Below are 20,054 nucleotides of genomic sequence, written 5' to 3'. Positions count from 1 at the left end.
CACCTCCCACCAGCCCAGGTTGCTCCAAGCCCCGTCCAACCTGGCCTTGAACCCCTCCAGGGATGGGGCAGCCACAGCTTCTCTGGGCAACCTGGGCCAGGGGCTCACCGCCTTCACAGGAAAGAGTTTCTTCTTGAAAGTTAAATGGTTTGGTCTGGAGTTTCCTTTTTATGCAGGAGGTAGAAAACCCCCATGTTTATATTCTCCCCCATAAAATCCAGTAGGGTGGGATTTAAGGAGCACATCACTTATGAGTTTTGTGCCCTCCACATGCGGCATCTGTAGATCTAAAGGACAGCAGGACTTGGCCCCCTCTCCGGTGGCAGCCAGGGAAATACTTGTTCTGGTTACTGTTCTGCAGGTTTGTTTTCCTCTTCTTGCCTGAACTGTCTCACTTTGCCCCCAGCCTCTCTTACCCTGCTTTGCTACGTTCCCTTGAAAGCGTGGATGGGATTACTGATGAGCTGACATCTCATTACCGCCCACCTCCTCCTCCAGCTTAACAGCGAACCCCTGCCCTGCAGCTCGGGCCAACGGGGCATCTCGCGCCTTCCCTGCCACCCAGAGCCCCCGCGGACGGCTGGCAGGTTGCTGTCAGAAGCTCTCTCCCCCATGTCTCTAATTTTATGCACCGCAGCCTTCCCCACTAGAGACCTGTCAGCAAGGATCTATGCTTGGCAGAAATAGCTCTGGGAGAGCAATGACAGCAAAATGGGTGCTAAATAGGGAATAGCAGAGGTGCTGTAGCAGTGAGGTCAATTATAATCAACTTTCCTGTAACGCATCTCTGTGTTCTCAGAGACGCCCCAGGATGGGCAGCAGCTGGGGCTGGGAGATGTCTGGAGAGTGGAAGCTACACAAGGCAAGACTTGGTTAGATGGTGAGACTCTCTCTTCTTCCTTCTGCATCTGCCTCCTTCTTCCTGGGGATGGTTTTTCTCCATTTTTTCTCTCTCTGCAGCGATCTGAGCCACTCAGGATCCACTCATCGCTCCCCTTGGCTTTACCGGCCTTTAGCTAGATGTGACCATGCTTGAGATCTCGCAGGTGCAAAAGGAATTCTGCAGCCAATCTGTCAGGAACAGGAGAACGTATAAGGGAGACGCCGGTCAGAGGTGCTTGCCCAGCAGTCGCGGTCCAGCCAAGCTGGAAATGAATTACTGCGGACGGACAGACGGAGGGTTTCAGTGCCTTGTCACAAAAGCCCCATGTGACAGAGCCAAGAATAGAACTTAATCCAGGGAGAACTGGGCAAAAGTACATTGTTACAGATTAATACGTTTGCCCATGAACTTAGCTTTGGGGGTCAGCAAAACAAAGAGAAAAATTCTGAGAAATGAAAGTGTTTCATTATGGCAACCTTTGAAACGAAGCATCTTGACTTCGGAAGGCATTTCATTTTCAAACTGGTTTTTTTTTTTTTCCTTTTCTTTTTAAAGACAAAATGCTTCCATATTTAACCCCCAAAGGAAAGAAAAAACAATGTTCCCTGCAGTTTAAATGAAAATTTTGGGGGCAGATCAGGAGTTAATTCACCAAAATCTTTAAAAATATTCTTTCTTTTATAGAAAATCAGAATTATACACTGATGTTTTTTACCCGCATGCCCCTTTCAAATCCATTCTTTACACAGCCTGCTCTTGCCTCTTATCGCGGCCTGGTCCATGAATGATTAACCTTCGCTTCCTTTGAAGACTAGAGAACAAAACGCCGCCGTTCGAAGTCCCTTTTCTCGCTCAGGCATTCAGCTCTCTCCGAGCTGGACGTGATCTGCGGAAAACCCAAAGCACTTTGTTCCCTGCGCTGGAATAGATTGACTCTTGGTCAGATGCGATCTTCCGTTATAAGAGAGACTCTCTTGGGGAGCACAGGAGAGATGCAGGTTGCGATAGCGGCAAAGCGCTGCTTTATTTCAGTGTTCTGGTAACCGTGCGTGGAGATCAGCGGTTCCCAGCCCTGCTGGGTCTTGCATGAACCTTCTTCCTGGGAAGAAACAGCTATTTTTTTTCCAGTTGTATATAAACATGGACTTATCTTTTGTTTTTACAAAAAGCATGCAAAGCCAGATGCATCCATGGCCGAACTAGTTAGACAGCTTAAAGCTCTTTCATTTCGCTGATGAAATTCTGCTAACTGTAGCTAATTTTGAATGTTACTCTGCGTGTGGGTTTTTTTAATGTTTTTTTTGTTGTTTTTTTTTTTTTTCCCAGCAACTGTCTCTTCAAAGTGCCTGTCTGTCCTGAAATGATGTCGCTCTGTGTTTGTCAAACGGGCAGACACAGCTGGTGGACTTCTCCCCGTGGGTTAAACATTCTGATTGAGAGATCCTGAAGCTCTTGGCTCCTGTCTCCACATATTAAGGTGACTGTCTGCACTGTAACCAGCTCAGGGCCCTGCAGGAGGGAGAATTAATTAATTAACTAGTTAATTAACTGTCAGGTTGCCAAATCTCTGGAGGAAATGACTGAGGAGGAGTGAATGCTGTCTCTAGACCCCCTGCAATTGCTCTCCAGTGCTTGTGCCAAGGCAGGTCTCCCGTGGTCGGGGGGGTCTGTGTGCTCCAGCCACTGCTGGCACAGAGATATTCATGGGCAGGTTCTGGTCCTTTTGCATGTTTTTTCCCCTTAATCTACAAGATCCTGATCTCTTCTAAAAGAAAAGTCTTTTACTGGTGTTCTGGAGGTGCTTTTTGCTGCCTTTTCCCTATTTTCTTACCTCCTGGCCTGCTCACTGCAGTTCAATGCACCTTTCACAAACACTTCAGAGAAACGATCTGGGCAAGAGTGCTCGTTGGCTTGAGTTGGCTCAACCTGAAGCAATGCAGGTAAGAAAGAGGAAAATAAAATGTTACTGTTTGGCTTATTTGTGTAATTTGCAGGAATTCCTGCAACACTCCTGCTGTTCCCATGGAAACAGATGTTGAATTGCAGGAAACTGCTACAGGTTTTCAGGTCTATTATTTTTTTTTTTTCCTTTTAACAGTGAGACCTCCTTTATCATTTCCAAGCAGCCTGGAAAAATTCTTTCCCTTTTCAAGGCACAAATCTGGAGTGTCCCTTGCCCATCCGTGTCCTACAAGTTCTTCAAGGTATCCCGAGAGGTCTCCTTGGCAGCAAGAAAGACGCAGGAAAAGACGCCATCGGGAGGAGGGTGGGCGTCGCATTCCTCCCGCCGCTGGCTGCCCCGTGATGGTGGGTTTGTTTCCCAAACTGGTGGTGGGTACCAGAGTGCGTCCTCCCTCTGTCCCTGCACCATGGGAATGGCTCGCTGGCCACTGGGGCGTAGAGCTGTGCAGTTTTCATTGCTCAAAAAGCATCTGCTGAACGAAGCCAACGCCTGCCGCCTTTGTGCGAGGAGGGCTCTGGCTCTCGGTAGCGCATTGCATAAGCTCTGTCGTTCTGAGACAGACAGTTATTTTCCAGCCCGTCAGGTCTGACTCATCCAGCAGGCAGTCGGGGACTGAACACCTGGGGCTTTATGGCCAAGCTGCCGTACCTGTCTCCGCGCTTTTATCCAATTTAAACCCACCCTCTGCCCCTGCCTTCATCTCTCGTGCCTCTGGTTTTTTGCGGGTGCTGACGCGGCGCAGACTGTTCGTCGTGGGAAGGTAAAGCTGCTTGCATTGATCTGAGAAATGACGTTGGCAAGTGAAAGGTCATCAAGGGGTCTCTTGGGTTTACTTTGTTGTTTTGTTTTTAACTGGGTGAATTAAATGCTTATGAAGATGAAAGAGTATTTGTTTTAATAACAGTTAATAGCATCGGATACTATGAGGACAGGGATTATGAAGGCTTCCTGGCGGAGCTCTGCCAGGGCCCTGCTCTGTGTCACACCATCTCTGCTCCCTATTTTATCGCGATCCATTACATTTCTGGTACCAGCCGGAGGCCCCGGCTGACCTGAGAACCCCATTCACCAGGTGCTGTGTGTGGGGAGCCACGAAACAACAGGGGAAACGGGCAGAGAAGAAGCAGGAAGGAAAACGAAAAGGACACGAAGGGCTTGAGATCAAGCAGCAATGTAAAAACCCAACCAAACGAAAACCCACATAAAAAGAAAATCTAAACCAACCAAAACCCCACCTAGGACCAAATCGAGTGTCCTGTTTGGACCCCAGCCCACAATGCAGGAGCTCCCAAATGTTTTGAACCACCAGCCTGCTCTTGTGTTTCAGTGGGTTTTGTAAACCACAGTTTACCACCAGTTTTAAGACGGAAGCCACCGTGTAATGGGATTGCAGGGGCCAGCTGCAGTCTGTCACAGCCCCTTCTCCACCATCATCCCTAAAGGTTGCCCATCGTCGGGCAGCTCTGAGCTGGTTCCCAGCACAGGAGCCCCATGGGGAGGGAGAGGAGCTGCCAGCCTGCGGCTCGAGCACCAGCTCATCTCAGCAGCCTGCCCTTGGCTGCATCCTGCAGCCTCCCCTTTCCCTCCTTTCTGAGAACTTTCTGCAGGCAGCTCTTCAGTGGTTTGAGAACACCTTTTGTGATGGGTTTTTTACCTCCTGGGTTGTAAAGCCAGGGAGCTCGCAAGCTTGCTGGAAACCTTCGTTCAGGGCTGCCTGGACTCATCTGTAAACAGTCTGGTAAATAACAATAACTTAGAAATACTAAGTGTCCAATAATGCCAGACTGCTAATAGTCCCCCTGTTAAAATCTAGTTTGATGGGGTCTTTTAAAATTTCTGAAGAGGTGAATGCCTTTGTAATGAACATCTTAATGTTAGATTGGCCCTGTGCTTGAGGTTTTTATTTAAATGCAAATTGAATCCTCCCACCGGAAAGCTAACAGGAGATTAAAATAGCTGGTAGGGGATGAGAATGTGCTTTATGTACAGTCATTTGACTCAACTTCTTGTTGATTTCCTCATTTTTCTTATTTTATGGCTAGAGCTGCTTTAAATAGTTTCCCATCTCAACCAGCATGAGTTGAGATGGGAATAATCAGCAAGAATAAACCTTGTCTGGATTGAACTGGGGTCAACACCGAGGGGCTTTTGCAAGCCAGGGTTGATCCTTAAACCTCCTCCGGCCACCTCTGTAGATTGTCACTGGTCCGGGCTGCAGGGAAGGGGTCACCAGAGGAGTGAGATGAAAATATGAGACTCTTCCGTGAAAATACGAGACTCTTCCAGCTCTGGAAGTTGCAGGTTCAAAGGCTGTTGGGTGCTGGAGCACCTGATGCTTCTGCCTTGGTACCGGCCATGCTCAGAGCTCTGTGCCGGTGGGGAAGGCTGTACGAGCACAACGCTGAAAGGAGTAGAAATCCCTGGGGTTGTCGAGGCCTTTCAGAGCTCAGGGGATTCCTGAAGGATTAGAAACATCTGCTGGGCTGAACTGTAAATGCATCTCTGGGGAGGAGCTTTGAAGCTGGATGGAAGATGTGCTGAAAGGATCTTTCTCTTGGCTTTTGCTTAGAAATTATTTTTCTGCAAAGTTATTCTGCAACACCTTTAGGAGAAGAGTTAGAGGAGCAGGTCAGGGAAGCGAAAGCCCGGGACAAGCGACAGGTTGGGAAACATCATCCCTGGACACCAGGGCTCAAAGCACCCACCCGTCCGTCCAGCCTCAGCGCGAGGGATGCTCTCCATGGACCTCTGGAGCCAGAGGGAGCAGAAGCTCTGGGGCCACTGCTGCCTGACCCCCCTTGCTGTCCCTCCTTACCGCGCTGTGGTGCGTGTCCATCAGCCGTCCGCACCGGTGCAGGGCTCCGCTCTCCCCAGCCGTGACTGGGACCCAGCCCGGGGCAGACCCCCCAGCCCTCCCCGGAGCGGGTCCCGCCGCAGTAGCGCCTTTGGGGCTCGCTCTCCTCTCCGAGGCAGCTCCTATTTCTGTCTGTCTGTCTCCCTTTTCTAGGAGTTTTGTTTTTTGCGGGCGGGGAAGGGCGGGGGGGGGAGCCGCCGTCACAGAACATCCTGTGCAAGCGTGGGGAGCCATAAAAGGCTTAAGTATGGGTCTGGTAATGCAGTGTGTACACACGCATGCACGCCCCGGCTGCCGGCAAAGACCAGCTGGGGAAACACTCTCCCTCCTAATTGTCCTGCATCTCCGGCAGGGTGAAGATTAGGGCTGTTGGATTTACGCTGATTATTTTTCTTCTCCCCTCGCATCCCTCCCACGCATCCCTCCCAGCCCCCGGCTGCTGCCGTCCCCGCTCGCGTCCCCCTCGCCAGCGCCGCGGGGTGCAGGGGGGGACGGAGGGAGCCAGGGAGGAGGAGGATGCTCTGCGGGTACCCAGGATTTGGGTGTTGAAGTTGAAGAGCGTTTCTAGCAGAGAGCCATGCTCCACCGGGACTCGGCGCGGCTTCCCGGGAGCTGTGAGTACATCCCGCTTCCCCGGCTCTGCTGGCAGGAGGGAGGGAGTTTCTCGCTGGAGGTCAGTGGGTTACTGGGGGGGCGAGGCGGGGGGGGGATGCTTCGGAGGAGGACAGCTTTCTCCCAGTGCCAGGCCAGGATTTTAATGAGCAACCAGAAACAAAGCTTTGAGTCTGTGTTTCCCCCCCAAAAGAGTAGGTTAAGGAGGATGTTTTTTCCCTTTCTTTTTTCCTTATTTTTTTTTCTTTTCTCCCTTCCAGTAGTCCCTAAATCCTGTATTTTCAGCCTTTCTCCCAGCCCAGGCCCTGGCAGCTTGGGCAGCCGCAGCGGTGGGGGTGTGCCATGAGCTCCCCCCAGCTGAGATCTGGCCTAAGCTGTTCACATTCCCTCCGGAGGGATGCAGCCTAAATACAGAGAAACAGGAGCTTTATAAACGTAACCAGCGAGACTGCAGGGCTTGGAAAAGACCTTCTGTATTTGGCCCATGCGAAAGAGAAGCTGTTTGTGCCGGGAGCAGCGGCAGCCTGGGGCGGACGAGGGGGAGGAGATGGAGGATGCTGCTGGGAGTGGGACCGGGGAAGGGGCAACCTTCAGTCTCGCAGGTGGGTCGTCCTTTCTCGTGATGAAATTATAACTCTCTTGAGGCAAACTGCAACGTGAACAAATCTTACCTTGTTCTGCTGACTCTTCAGCCCGCCCAGGAGAAAAAGGACGGTCTGGGCTCTTTCCTTGCGCTAATGAGCGCCAAAAAATGAAACAGCTTTTCTCCCTGTCCCATCGCCTGCTAAAGCTCCTGGCATCCTTCTGGTGCACGACTGCTGTGCTGTTCGCTGTGGAATATTTCCTTCCACGGCCTCTCTGCCGTCCTCTTATTAGCAACCGCAGGAAATTGCATTTGGCATGATGAGGCTGGAAATGATCTCAAGGGACTGGTAATGGGGGGACGGGGTGAAGCTGGGGAGGAGGTCAGATGGGTCACAGCCTGCTGTCTTCGCGTTCAAACTGCGCGTACTTAACGTCTGCGACGAGAGATGCTCAGGAATGGGAGGAATGAAACGAGCTGCTTGTGAGTGCTGCCGCTTTTTCTTTGCTTGGTACAATTAAATCTCTTCACAATTGCAGCGCCTTTTCTCTTTCCTTATAACCAAGCAGTCTCCTTTGCTGGCTGGGTAATTTGCAGAGAAAAGGCAGGGAACTAGTGGATTTTTTTTTTCTTGTTGTTGTTTTTCTGGGTAGCTGTTACTATGGCAAGGAAACTTGATTCAGTGTGAAGAGAGGTCAGAAATACCAGACTGAAAATTTCATGCATGTTCTGTTTAAAGCCTCAGCTGCCAGGGTTTGAACAAGGGAGAAGTAAAGGCACCGGAGCCCCTGGTTTTCAGAGGTGTTTTTTTTTTTAAAGCCTTTTCTGCTTAAAAGTTGGAGTAATTTGAAAACCCGGACTTGGTGTTACGTGACCTTGTGGGCTAGGACTGTATAATAGTCAAAGCTTATAGAAGGGCTGTCTATACCTTGTTCTGAGTGTCGCGAAGAAGTGGTGTTGGATCACGTAGCACCTTACTGCAGGCGACCACAGGAGAAGCTGCCTTTGTGGGACCCCAAAGGAGACGTTTGGGACAGGAGCTGGGGGGGTTACAAAGGTGCCAGACTTCTCCAAAGACCCTGGTCCCACTCAGAACCACGCCATCGGTGGTGAAGACTTGAAGAAAGCCGTGTCTGTGGGGACGCTGAGCTCTCTGGACTATTGTGCGACGGGGTTTTGGGGTGCTGGGCTCCTCTGAAAAAAAATCTCTTCGTTGGGTGGCAGAGAAATGAGCCAAAAAAATCCCCTAAAGGGATTTATGGCTCCCTCCTGGGTGCTGAGCTGGGGGAAACGTGCGCTTAGAGCCTCCTGGAAAATCTACCCCTGGGAGCGTTGTATTTCTCGTCGGCTGTGTCTTTGCTGAAATAAGGAGGCATTTATTTACAGCAAAGGTTGGTACCCGAGCCCAGAGGGACGGGGCCTCTTTACGCCGTGCTGATGTTTATCTGGCAGTGCAAAGGGTGGTTACACCATGACATTTATATGCTTCTAGGAGGAAAAGCAGCTCACTTCCATTACCGTGATTAACGGGGAGGTTTAAGTGCTGCTCCCACATGTGAAACTTTTTCAATGTGTTTCTTGAGATGCACCGTATCCTGCTAACTTCCAGCGTAGGTGAAAACAGCATAAAGAAAATTATCACTGTGTTTCCCCTCCTTTCTCATCACCCGCTGTTGGTTTTGTCTTGACAAAAATCCCTGATTCTGGCCAATACGGGAGGTGATATCATCCAGCTCCATCCATCATCATGCAGCTCCAGCTGCAGGTAGTTACTTTTGGGTTTTTGAGGAGGGGCGGAGGTGGAGTCTCACCTTCTCCTCCCTGCGTGGGTGAACAGAGCCCCCAGCCCCGGGGAGAGCAGGGGTGAAGGTCCCAGGAGAGCCTGCCCGGGCAGGGTGTGCTTGGGCCTTGTGCCCAGCATCCCGGGCATCCCGCACCTGGCACCTCTGCCCCTCTCCATCTCTGCCCCTCGGAGCGGGCGAGCGGCTTGGAGTGGTCTGGGCTCGCGTTGGGAGCAGAAGTGTTGGATCCTGTGCCTGGAGCAGCACTTTTCCCAGCGCCCGGGTGTTGCGGTAACCTGGAATTGCACCGGTAAGAGTCGGGCGCAGGCAGGGGAGAGCTGGGCTGTGCCTGACACCCCTCCTCGGCAGCGGGTGAAATTCCTGGGGATCTCCTCGCCGTGTCCCCCACTCCGGGCTTTGTACCGTGACTGTTCCTTGGGACAGAAACGGGTTCCCTGCACTGAATCATCTCCTTCTAGCTGTCTTCATCGAGCCTGTGCTGTGTCATCTCTCCCTGCTCTTTATTTAATAGAGTGCAGGCAGCCAAGGCAGGGCTGAAACGAAGCTGCTCACTCCTGCCTGGTGCTGAGGAGCCGGAGCTGTGATTTCTTCTCGGGTTTTGTGTGCTATTTCCAGCATGTTGTTGCCCCTGTTCCTGCCTCTCCTGTGACGCCCGTCCCCAGAGCAGTGGGAATCGTCGCTCCGGCGGGTGATGCCGGCTGGATGTCGGGCTGTTTCCAGCTCAGCTTTGCAGCCCCTTTTCTCACGTTGGCTGGCAAATGGCAGGACTGCCCCGTGCTTATCTGGCGTGACATTTCGGTGAGTACAAGAGCTTTTTCTCCGAAGGCAGTAGTTTCTGTAATAGGCTTCTCTGTCAGGCTGGTGGCTGTCTGCATCTCTGTTTTAGCCTGCTCCTGGTGTCAGCAAGGAACATGTGGGCGTTTGGCAGTTGGCAGACGATATGGGGAGCAGCGATGTTCTGGGAGCGCGGCCCCTGGTGGGGCTGTGACGGCCGTCCCGGGTCTGACCCACTCCCAGATCCCGTGATGGAAACCTGGGGTCACGCTACTGAAGTGGGGGAAGCTGAGGGTCGGCTGGGTACGGCTCAAGGGACCTTGTGATGGGATGCCAGGAAGCAGCGTGGTTGTCCCCTGGGTCTTTGTGGTGTCCCTGGAATGGTGGCTGCTCCCGAAGTGAGGGTTTGAGCGGGTGATGCTCTCTGAGGCACAGCAGTGATCTGCTGTTGGGGCTGCAGAAGTGCTGGAGGCTTTTTTCCAGCGCAAGTTAGACGACTGTGGGACAGCATCGGTTCATAGTGACTTGTATCTGCCTGGGGCTGAGCCAGGATTAAGGATCTCTTTCCGTTTCTCGCCTTGAGCTCCTCCCTGGGGGGAGCGTGTGCGTATGTGTAAGTGTGGCTGGGGGTGTGTACAGTGATAGTCTCAGGGTGGGTACCCTCAATATGAGCATTAAAAATAGCAGATTTGGGAGCATCTCCATGGCATTTCATCTTCTGGGGCCTTTTTGCATTTCCTGCAATTTGGAGAGGTGTAAATCGGAGCCCTCTTGACTCTGTGCTCGTGCAGTGGCGTTGCAATGCAGTATTTAGGGTGGCGCATCAGCCCGAAGAGCACCCTGATGATGCTGGAGGGTGGGGATTTCGGCTCCGGCTGGGCCCTGCGCTGCCCCTCTGCAGCTGAGGGGATCTCAAACCCAGAGCAGCAAAACTTGTAAATCCTGGAGGGAGGCGAGTTAGGAAGGAGAGGGAAAGCGGCTGCGCTCGGCAGCGCCACGCGCCGAGATCTTCCTCCCCTGTTCAGCCCGTCTAATCGCTTTAATACCCGCCAGTGTGTCCCTTCTATAAATCACAAATCACTGCAGGTAAGAAATGCCACTTAAAGCAGGGGGGAGTCTCTAAAACGAGCCTGGTGTAACCTGCGGGGTGAGGAATGGCCTCTCCTTGGAGGGAGCATCTGGGTGTTCCAGCATGGGGAGCTCAGCCCCGCGCACCGGGAGGTCCCCCTCTCCCACCGGAGCCCTCACCCCTCTGGGTGGGTGCTGTGAGGCTCTCCCTGCCCACCCGGGCTCCGTAGCAAAGATCTTGGGGGTGTATGTGTGCGCTCTGGGGCTGCCTGAGCTCTTAAAGCGGGGGGTTCTGTCCTGCGAGGGCTGTGCCCTGGGCCTGCCGTCTCCTCTGATAGAAAAGCAATTACCATTCATTCCGATTTTAATGTAGCCGTTTAAGAGAGGGGGGAAAAAAAAGAAAAGTTAATGCTTCCAATGTGTTTGGTATAATTAAGTGATAATTCCCTCTGCCTGGGAGCAGAACGTGGCTGCAGCGCGCGGGGGTGGTGGGTCAGCACATTTTGAGGGCTCCCAGCCCCTGCGGCGCTGGCGCTGCCTTCGGTGAGGCTCAGGTGATGCTGGAGAGACGGAGGCACAAAGGGCGTTTCAGCCTGACCTTGATTTTCTTTAAAGAGCGTGAAAGAGAAGAACGGCAAATTATTTGTACGCCAAAGCAGCTGAATTCGGGCAGAGCTCTGCTGGGGGGGTGGCTCTCGGGATGTGCCGGTTCCCGCTGTCTGGTTCCACAGCTGGGCTGAATTTGCCGGTCTTTGCTCTGCTGGTCTCGTGAAGGACCTGCCCAGCACTCCACAGAAACGCTCAGCCATCTCCAAGTGCTTTGAATCATTCTCTGCGCCCTGGTATGTTGAAAAAGAATTTTTAGGCAATTTTAGACAATTACGCTTGGGCTTTGGATAGCCTTGATGACAGCAGAGAAACCGTCTGGCACCAGCCGCGAGGTTCTGCTTCTGTCAGACATTTGAACGATGCTGATTGTGCCTCATCCCAGGACTGCGCTTCAGAGTTGAAGAAATTGAGGCGCGGGGCAGGAAAATGACTTCTCGGAGGCCAGGATGCAAATCTGTCACGCTCCTGGAAATAGGAGCCGGCTCTGCTTTTCTAATTTGCTGGCCCACGCTTGAATTTGTCCGTGGTAATGCATGAAAATTCACCTGGAAAGAAAATAAATTATTCATGCAAGCAACAGTCCAGAGCTGCTTAAACTGCCAAGGCAAAAATCCCCGGGCTGATCCGGTTGCTGGCGGTGGTGCACATCGGGAGAGAGGGGATGGAAGGGAGCGGGGAACAGCAGCTGGGGATCTCAGGCTGCTGTTGGCCCCTTTCTCCTCAGCTGCTGGGAAGATGCAAAGCGCGGCTGGATTTGCTGCTGCTTTTTATTGCTGCGTTGTGTTCCTTTGTCCCGCGCCCCCCCCCGGTGCCGGGGGTGTGCGCATGTGCCAGCACGGGGCCCTGCTGCCGGAGGGTTACAGCCCAAGGAGTATTTGTGGGTTTATTAACCACATTCTTCAGGCAATAAATGATGTTTAGCGGGCTTACTGAAATTTATTTGGGAGAACAAGTTAACATAACCAGCCCTGCTTGGATTGATTGGTTTTCGTGCCAGCTCGGACTTGTATGTGAAGTGATTTTGAGGGACCTCAGGGCAGTTGTCCGAGACCTGTTTCACCGATGCTTTTCCATCACCCTCCTCTGATTCACACTTTTGGAGGAGATGTAGGATCAACATGACCACGGAAACCGATGTCCCCTTCAGATGTGCCCTGCAGGCTCTGCTGCTGGCAGGCTGAGCCCCGAGGCGGAGACGAGGAGTTTGTGGGGGTGCTGCGCTGTACCTGTCTGAGATAACGGCGCGTGCCCTGGCTGCGCTCCGAGGGCCGCTCCAGGCTCCCTGCTTCCCTGGTGAACACGACAGGCATGAATTTATGGAAGAAACACGTGGCATCCCCCGTGTGCTACAGGCAGGATGAGTCTGGGGTACAGTAGCAACAGCCCGTGTGCCTCTGCCCTGCGTGCATCCCGGGGCTTCTCCCCCTCCAGGGGGATCAGCATCACTGCTCCCGGCTGTGGCCCTCAGAAAGCATCAGGATACCCAGCCGGATGATCCGGAGTGCCGGGTGGTGACAGGCGGCTGTAGGTGGCTGTTGCTAAGCTACAGGCTCTGTCTGCTCCGGCTGTCGGAGGGCTGGGAGAGCTGGAGGGCTGTGGTCAGACCCGGGCGGCAAGGCAGTGGGGTACGGGAGGGGAAGAGCGGCTCCGGGCTCAGGGAGTTTTGCAGAACCCGCTTGTTTAATTCTGCTCCAGATGAAGCAGCAGGAAACAAGTCTTGTTCTCCCTTTTGGAAGAAGGGAGTCCATCGCCTGAAGACACCCAAGGGCTGTAAACAGTTAGAATCGTAGAATCATAGAATCTTCATGGTTGGAAAGGACCTTTGAGATCATCAAGTCCAGATGTCTCAGACAAGAGAGAGCAAGTTGGCTCTTTGCATCCCACCCCACATCCACACCGCTGTATCTAGCTAAAATACCTGGAAGCAGCAGAGGGGCTGAGGCGCTGGCCCTGGGCTGGTGTCTGCCAGGAGGCAGGGAATTGAGTCTGGGAGCGAACCTCTGCTCCAGGGACTTTCAAACTACGGTCCACGGGAAAGCGGGGCCAGCCCTGCTCTGCTGCCGGCAAAGCTCTTTTCAGGGGCTCAGTGGGCCCTCGGCATGCACGGGGAAAGGTCTCAGGAGCCTGTGCGTGGGGAGAAGAGGGAACGATGCTGTCCCAGACCACAGCAGTTCTCAGCAAGGCGTGTGCCGCCTTTGGGGTTTTTTGGATGCTGCTCACTCCGCCCTGCGGTCCTGTCTCCAAATGTTCCTGCCGGCAGCATGTGCTGGGAGAGGCTGCTGCATCTGCCAGGGTGAAGATAAATCTGACTTTGTTTTAAGGGAAATTGGTTAAACAGCCCCAGTTACACAATGAAGATGGAGCTGCTCAGTGCAAAACGCACCTTATTCCACGCTGGGCGAGTGAGCGAGCCGCCGCCTTTGTTCCTTTCCACTTGCGCTCCCTCTGTCCTCCTGCACTAATTAATCTCATCTGCATGCTTAACGGCCATTCTGAGAGAGGAGATGAGAAAAAGACCTTGAGTTTCCAGCGAGAGCTTGTGCCTCCCCTCCCTGGGCTGCTCGCCGGATCCCTCACAGCTCCGCGGCACAGGGCCCAGTGCCGGCTTTCGCCTTTCCCAGCCGAGGGCTACTGGAGCGGGTCCTCCCTGGGGCGTGCGGGAGGATGTACGCAGGGGTCAGGAGCAGTAATCAGGTCAGAGAAGGAGGATGCAAGGAAAAGTTCCCCATCAGGCAGGAAAACAGCCGGGGAAGTGAGCAGACAGCTCTCAGCCTCCTCAGTTTGAATGTCGCTTGGGGGCGGGGATGCTCAGGCAGCAGGATAACAAACTGACTCCAACCTCTCTTCCCTTTTTTTCTTTTTTTTTTTTTTTTTTTTTTTTTTTTCCCCTGCTCTCCCCTCCTTCTTTTGTTTTGTTTTATTTTTAGGACCGGTCTCTGCATGAGCTTCTGGAACTGCAGGATTAATGGAAACGCAATGAAAGGTACGGGTCGCTGCTGCGCTGTGTCGGGGGGTGGCTGCGGGGGGGGGCTGCCCGGTGTGGATGCTCCGACCCCTGCTCTGCCCCTGGCTGCCTGCAGCTCTGCCAGGGGGAGGATGCTCTTTGCGCTTTGCGTTTCTCTGTTGTTTTTTTTCCCTGGCACTTCTCTGCTCTGTTTTGCAGCGTAGCCAGCCCCCTCCCGTGGGCAGGGACCGATGCTGCCTCGCCCCACCAGCCACCATGGAGCTGGCTAATACCAAAGACTTCCAGTGGAAAACCCTCGCCCCGCTCCCGAGCCGCCGGGTCTACTCGACCTTGGTGGAAGCCGGCGGGCAGGTGTTCGCCATCGGGGGCTGCGATGACAACGGTGTCCCCATGGACTGCTTCGAGGTCTACTCCCCCGAGGCCGACCAGTGGACCTCGCTGCCCCCCATGCCCACGGCCCGGGCAGGGGTGGCCGTGGCCACCTTGGGCAAGAGGATCATGGTGATAGGAGGGGTCGGAGTGAATCAGATGCCGCTGAAGATAGTGGAGATGTACAACATAGATGAGGGCAAGTGGAAGAAGAGGAACTCGCTGAGAGAGGCTGCCATGGGCATCTCGGTGACGGCAAAAGGCAAGGAGGGTTCAGCCCTTGCAGGGCAGGGAGGGATGCCCGCGGGATGGGGAGATGGGGGGCGTTAGCATCGGCTGATGTGTCAGGCACAAAAGCTTTCTGGGCGACGGCACAGGTTTATGTGGTTCTCCAAAACCTTTTCTGTGCTCCGAGAAGTTGAGCCCCGTGTAGTTGTCATATCCCCCCTGATAAAGATGACTGGTGGCCAAAAGCAGCTAAACACAGGGGTTTCTCTGCATTGTCAGCCCCGGAGCCACGAGGGCCATGGCTGTGCTGGTACCCAGGGGTATTTCAGACTGTTCCAAGCCCCAGGGTCTTAAATCAAGCTTCTCCAGGGTTTTGTAGCAAATTCTGGTCCTTTTGTGCTGCAGATGCTGGCAAAATAGGAATGGTGCTGCGGGGTCAGCGTAGCCAGGCTGGGAGGACCAGGCTGAGCCGTGGAGCCAGAGGTGAAGGTCTCAGAGCCACAGAATAGCTTTGGTTTGAAGAGACATCTCTGGTCCAAAGCCAGAACCAGCCAGGAGAGTGTCGGCTTCATGGTCGTGGGCTCAAATCTTTGTATAAGGAGGGGAAGCGGTTGGCCTCGTGGGGGGCTCCTGCGTAGCTCCCCTCCGAAAGCTTAACTGCGGCTCGTTAAGTGCCTATGAGGCTCTGCCTTATCAGCCCATCTCGTTTTTTTTTTAATTTCCAAGCAGAGATGTGGAGCATTGATTTCCTTTAGCATGCTCCGCCACGTCTTTGAAGAGCCCGGGGCTGGGAGTTGTGTTCCCGAGCAGCGTGCCTGAGGTCAGCCAGCTTCCCGCCGTGCCTGGGATTACGGATCTAATCTCCAGGCAGCTTCTTTGAAAGCTGCTTGGTTTGTTTGCTTAAGTGGGTTTAAAAGCTACCGTCAAGGAATGTTTAAAAATAATGTTTACCATCTTGGAGATGATTTTTTTTTTTTTCTCTCGGAGTATAAGCTTGCCTGACTGATACGACAGGGTCAATTTGGTGCGAGAGGCCAGGAACAGAAATAGCTGCCCGAATCCTCGCCACGTGCAGGCTGGTCTTTGCTTTGTCTGCTGCCTCCTGAGGCTGCCCACAAGGGCCAGGCTGCTGCGGCTGCTCTGCTGAACCCTGTCTGTGGAGTGAAGTGCTTGTTGAAGGAGATAACGTGGGTGCTGGGCAGGTCTTGGAGAGCCAGGTCTGCCACTAGCCGGAGATGGATATAGCTGGTATGGATTTGGTGAGGAATAAGTAGCCTCAGTGATTTGTTTTGGCTCTGAGCCCTCCGGTACGGGTTGTAGAGACTGGGATGGTCTCATCCTGTGCCAGATCTCGGTGGGGCGAAGCAGGAGCTTAGCCAAGGGGGGAGCAGGGCTGGGGGAAGAGCATCGGCATTGCTGCGGGCACCAGGAGGTCAGGGCGTTCCCTCTGCCCCGGGGATGGGAGCTCGGGACATACACAGGGACGCAGGTGGGGATGAAGACTTACGGTGGCACGTGTGTTGTTGCAGGGTGGGTTTTTCTGTGGCTTTCCTGTAATAATTCTGGGGGGCTGTTTTGCTTCTTGGCCCAATCCAGACTACAGAGTCTACGCAGCTGGTGGGATGGGATCTGACCTGCGGCCGCACAACTACCTGCAGCACTACGACATGCTCAAGGACATCTGGGTGTCGCTGGCGGCCATGCCCACACCCCGGTACGCTGCCACGTCCTTCCTGCGAGGCACCAAGATCTACGTGCTGGGTAAGAAGCAGTCCTTCCTCCTCCTCCTCCTCCTCAGCACTGCAGGGCAGCAGCTCCTGTGTTCTGGGCGCTGAGAAACCTCCCCTCTCCCAGGCCCATCCCCGACTGCTGGCATCCGAGGGTACAGCTGGTCTTTGCTCAATTCGTGTTCTTACAGCCGTGATAAAAGCCTTTGGATTCAACTATTGAGTAAAAATACTTCTATGCATTTTATTATCAGCAAAGTACTGCGCAGTTTCACAAAGGGTCTGCCTTTGGCAGAGGAGAGACCTGCTGTAGCTGGGAAATGCTGGACCAAGCCTTTCGCTGGGGACATTTTTCATTAGCCTTGTGTTACAGAAAGGGAAACTAAGGCACAGAAATGTGGCTTGTGGCCAAATGGCGTATCAGGATCAAAACCACAGGAGTTTGCGCAAACCACCAGACAGCCCTGGCTCTCTTTGGGGGTTACCAGAAAAGACTCTTTGATCTATTTTGCAGTTGGCTTGTTGCTGGTGAACAGTTTGTGGGCCCAGGAGCGAGCGCGGGCTCTGCCTTCAAAGGCACGCCGAGCATCTGAGCTGAGAATAGCTGTATTCATCTGCATCTGATGGCTGGTAGAATAATACACGTCTTTGGTGGCGGTAGCAGCAGCTGCTCTGGCTGTCCTGCTCCGTCAGGAGCTCGGCGGCGAGACTGGGGCTCGCTGGCTTGCGCTGGCGCTGAACTCATCTGAATTGCAAAGGCTGCCTGAGTGCTGATCCCTGCTCTGCTGTGAATTTGTCTTGATTAAACCGGGTGCATGCTAAACACCTTCCTGTGCCAGCGATCCCGCTGCTGCCGGTGCGGAGGGAAGCGGAGGGTGTGATGCACTGAAAAATGAAGTGTTTTCATGCCATGAACCTGCAGTTAAAGGGGAGGGGGCTCAAGGGTGAGAAGTTACCTGGCCCAGCAGGCCCTCTTGCAGGTGACTTGAGACCTGGGGACATCATATCAGCTGGCAGCTCGCTCTCAGCCTGCCCCAGGAGGCTCCTCTGGTTCCTGCTGTCCTTTGCTTGGTGCTATGAGCCAAGCTGACCCCTTTTCTTTCCATCTCCCCTGCCCCAGGTGGAAGGCAGTCCAAGTACGCTATCAATGCCTTCGAGGTCTTTGACACAGAGACCAGGTCGTGGACCAAGTTTCCCAACATCCCCAACAAAAGGGCCTTCTCCAGCTTCGTGCCCACAGAAGACAAACTCTTCAGCCTCGGGGGCCTGCGGCAGGGACGGCTCTACCGGCAGCCCAAGTTCATGAGGACCGTGGACATGTTTGACATAGAACAAGGTGGGGGCTGTCCCAGCTCTGTCCTTCCCGAGGAGCTGGGTGGGTGGCTGTGCTTTGGGGCTTTGCTGTCCTTGCGGACCGCAGAGCTCTCATCTGCTGCATCCTGGGACCGCTGGTGCCTTGAACCCAGCCTAGAGGAAGGGCTGCAGTCAAGATGAACAAGTCAAGGGAGCAGGGGGGAAAACCCATGGTTTTCAGCTCCCTCCTGACACAGTGGTGAGGGAGCTGAGCCCTGTGTCATGGGGTTTTATCACCCCAAGGTGCAGCAGCAAGACTGCACTTCCACGAGGAAGCAGGAGGTCAGAGAGGCAGATGGTTTCCCAGGAGCCGGACGCTCCTGCAATGCCTGGTCTGTCCTGTCCCTCCCAGGTGGCTGGATGAAGATGGAGCGCTCCTTCTACCTGAAGAAAAGGCGAGCAGACTTCGTGGCTGGCTACCTGAAAGGCAGAGTCGTCGTGGCTGGGGGACTCGGTGAGGCACTGAGGATGGTGGTAACAATTTAAAAGCATATATGAGTTGTGTTATCATTACAGAGGGGAGAGATGCTGGCCTGAGGGAGCAGGGAGAACAGACTCCATACCGGGATGGGGTCCAGACTACAGACACTGTCCCCGAGCACACAAGGGATGCTTGACAGTGCTTCCCAGATGACAAGTGCCTTGTTTTGTGCTTCCAGGAAACCAGCCGACTGTCCTGGAGTCTGCGGAGGCTTTCCACCCCGAGAAGAACAAGTGGGAGAGCCTGCCCCCCATGCCCACCCCACGCTGCGCCTGCTCCAGCATCGTGGTGCGGAACTGCCTGCTGGCCGTCGGCGGGGTGAGCCAGGGCCTGAGCGACGCCGTGGAGGCCCTGTGCCTCTCCGATTCCTAGCTGGCTCCTGCCCGCTGGAGGACCCTGCCCCTCGCTGCCCCCAGCAGCAGCGGTGGTGGAGCCGGGCAGCCCCCGGCAGTGCTGGGGCTGGAGGAGCAGCTCAGCTTTGCCCGCTGGTAGCCAAACCCAGCCTTGCTCTGGAGCCGTGGGCGGCAGGAGCCTGCAGCCAGCGCTGCTGTTCCTCTCCCTCCCGGGCGCTGCCGTTCCAGTCCCACGGAGGGAAGGAGCACTTTAGCCGGGGGTCCCCTCCAGTCATCTTCAGAGCTCTACAGGGAAACCCAGGTGAAGGAACTGCTCGCAGCGCTGCTGTGCCATATCTCCTGCCACCAGGAAGGACTCTGGCAATCAGGGCATGGGCAAGTGTCTCCCTGTGGCCTTCCTGACCCGCTACCAAAGGCAGCAGGTTCAGAGGTGTTAGGAGTGTCCAGACAGGTCAGTGGTGGTTCAGGGGGAACTGTTCTGGTGTTGCCCTCTTCCAGCATCCTGGGATCTACGCGTGCTTCCCTGCACAGATCCCCTTGGCTTGCAGCAAGGGAAACTCCTAACCTGCAGCCAGATTCCGGGGATCGTTCTTCTGCCTTCATAGCAAGGCTTTTCCTGCAAACCTGTAGCATTCGACTGTTGCTTTGGCAGAAGCTGGAGCTGAGGGGCTGTGAACACTCCTGGGAGGGATGAATGCCCAAGGGACTGTTTTGGTTAGAGGGAAGACCTTACTTTTGGCACAGAACTAGCACAGCTACTGCCTTTGCCGGGCTTCATGCAGAGATGGCCTCAATCTAAATGCTCCAACCTGTTTTTTAGCTCCTCTAATGATTTTAAGGTCTTCTGTTTAGCCCTGGGAGAAAGGAGCAAAAGTGAGTCCTGGAGTGGTCTTACCCGGGGCCGGGCAGTGGCTTTGGTGATCAAAGACCCCGGCTATTGCCTTCTCTTTGGTTTTGCTCTCCCGGGCAGTTTGCGGGGGGCTGTCCGAGCCGTGGGGCTCAATTCTCGCTTGTAGCAGTTGCACCATTAAAAGCTTTTCTTCAGAAGAGCCCTCGGAGGAGCCGGGCGTGGGACCCAGCCTCAGAGAGGGCTCGGTGGGGTCGGTGGGGTGTGCGACCCCTCGTTTAAAGCGCTCCCTGGCCGGGGGTCCGGGAGGCTTGCGGGGTTGGGGGGCTGCGGGGCTCCGCCGGTGCCGGACCCGCCGCGGAGCACCGAGGACACCGTGCGGCGGCGGCGGCAACGGCAGGGGCGGCCCGGGGAGCGCGGGGGGACAGGCTGGGGGGCGGCCAGGGCCGGGGATTCCCCTTCTCCACCCGGGAAAGAGGAATTGCAGAAAAAAACACGGAAATCCGAGGGTGGGAATATAATAGAGTTAATAGAACAAGACTAGATAACTAGCATTCATAACACTAAAGAACCAGTATTGATC

At 54.3% G+C, this 20,054-nt stretch overlaps 1 protein-coding gene and 1 long non-coding RNA gene across 9 annotated transcripts; both read left to right on the top strand.

Annotated features, from left to right (window-relative positions):
- Window positions 1-1,754: 1,754 nt before the first annotated feature.
- Window positions 1,755-3,729, top strand: LOC141733694 (uncharacterized). The gene is made up of 2 exons (XR_012584372.1): window positions 1,755-1,881; window positions 2,210-3,729. It is a non-coding gene; the product is annotated as an uncharacterized LOC141733694 (long non-coding RNA).
- A 2,173-nt stretch (window positions 3,730-5,902) lies between these two features.
- On the top strand, window positions 5,903-19,671 carry KLHDC8A (kelch domain containing 8A). 8 transcript variants are annotated; one of them, XM_074564437.1, is made up of 8 exons: window positions 6,844-6,914; window positions 9,313-9,495; window positions 14,076-14,131; window positions 14,312-14,744; window positions 16,307-16,471; window positions 17,558-17,773; window positions 18,143-18,244; window positions 18,450-19,671. In XM_074564437.1, the coding sequence occupies exons 4-8, from the start codon at window positions 14,369-14,371 to the stop codon at window positions 18,641-18,643; spliced, it is 1,053 nt and encodes a 350-aa protein (XP_074420538.1). In that variant the 5' UTR covers window positions 6,844-6,914; window positions 9,313-9,495; window positions 14,076-14,131; window positions 14,312-14,368; the 3' UTR covers window positions 18,644-19,671. The 8 variants fall into 8 exon arrangements, with proteins under 8 accessions (XP_074420534.1, XP_074420539.1, XP_074420537.1 ...); XM_074564433.1 differs by lacking the exons at window positions 6,844-6,914; window positions 9,313-9,495 and adding an exon at window positions 5,903-6,314; XM_074564438.1 differs by lacking the exons at window positions 6,844-6,914; window positions 9,313-9,495 and adding an exon at window positions 6,248-6,373.
- The last annotated feature ends 383 nt before the right edge of the window (window positions 19,672-20,054 follow it).

The sequence above is a fragment of the Larus michahellis genome, chromosome 21 (genome assembly GCF_964199755.1).
Source record: "Larus michahellis chromosome 21, bLarMic1.1, whole genome shotgun sequence".
NCBI lineage: Eukaryota > Metazoa > Chordata > Aves > Charadriiformes > Laridae > Larus > Larus michahellis.
The sequence above is the reverse complement of the archived record's forward strand: the minus strand, read 5'-3'. Positions and strand labels throughout refer to the sequence as shown.

What these genes read in the sequence shown, in the direction of transcription:
- KLHDC8A (XM_074564433.1), top strand. Translation starts at nt 14,369, where the DNA reads ATGGAGCTGGCTAATACCAAAGACTTCCAGTGGAAAACCCTCGCCCCG. An exon ending in CACCAAGATCTACGTGCTGG is followed by an intron (nt 16,472 to 17,557) that starts GTAAGAAGCAGT and finishes CCCCTGCCCCAG; the next exon opens with GTGGAAGGCAGTCCAAGTAC. An exon ending in CATGTTTGACATAGAACAAG is followed by an intron (nt 17,774 to 18,142) that starts GTGGGGGCTGTC and finishes TGTCCCTCCCAG; the next exon opens with GTGGCTGGATGAAGATGGAG.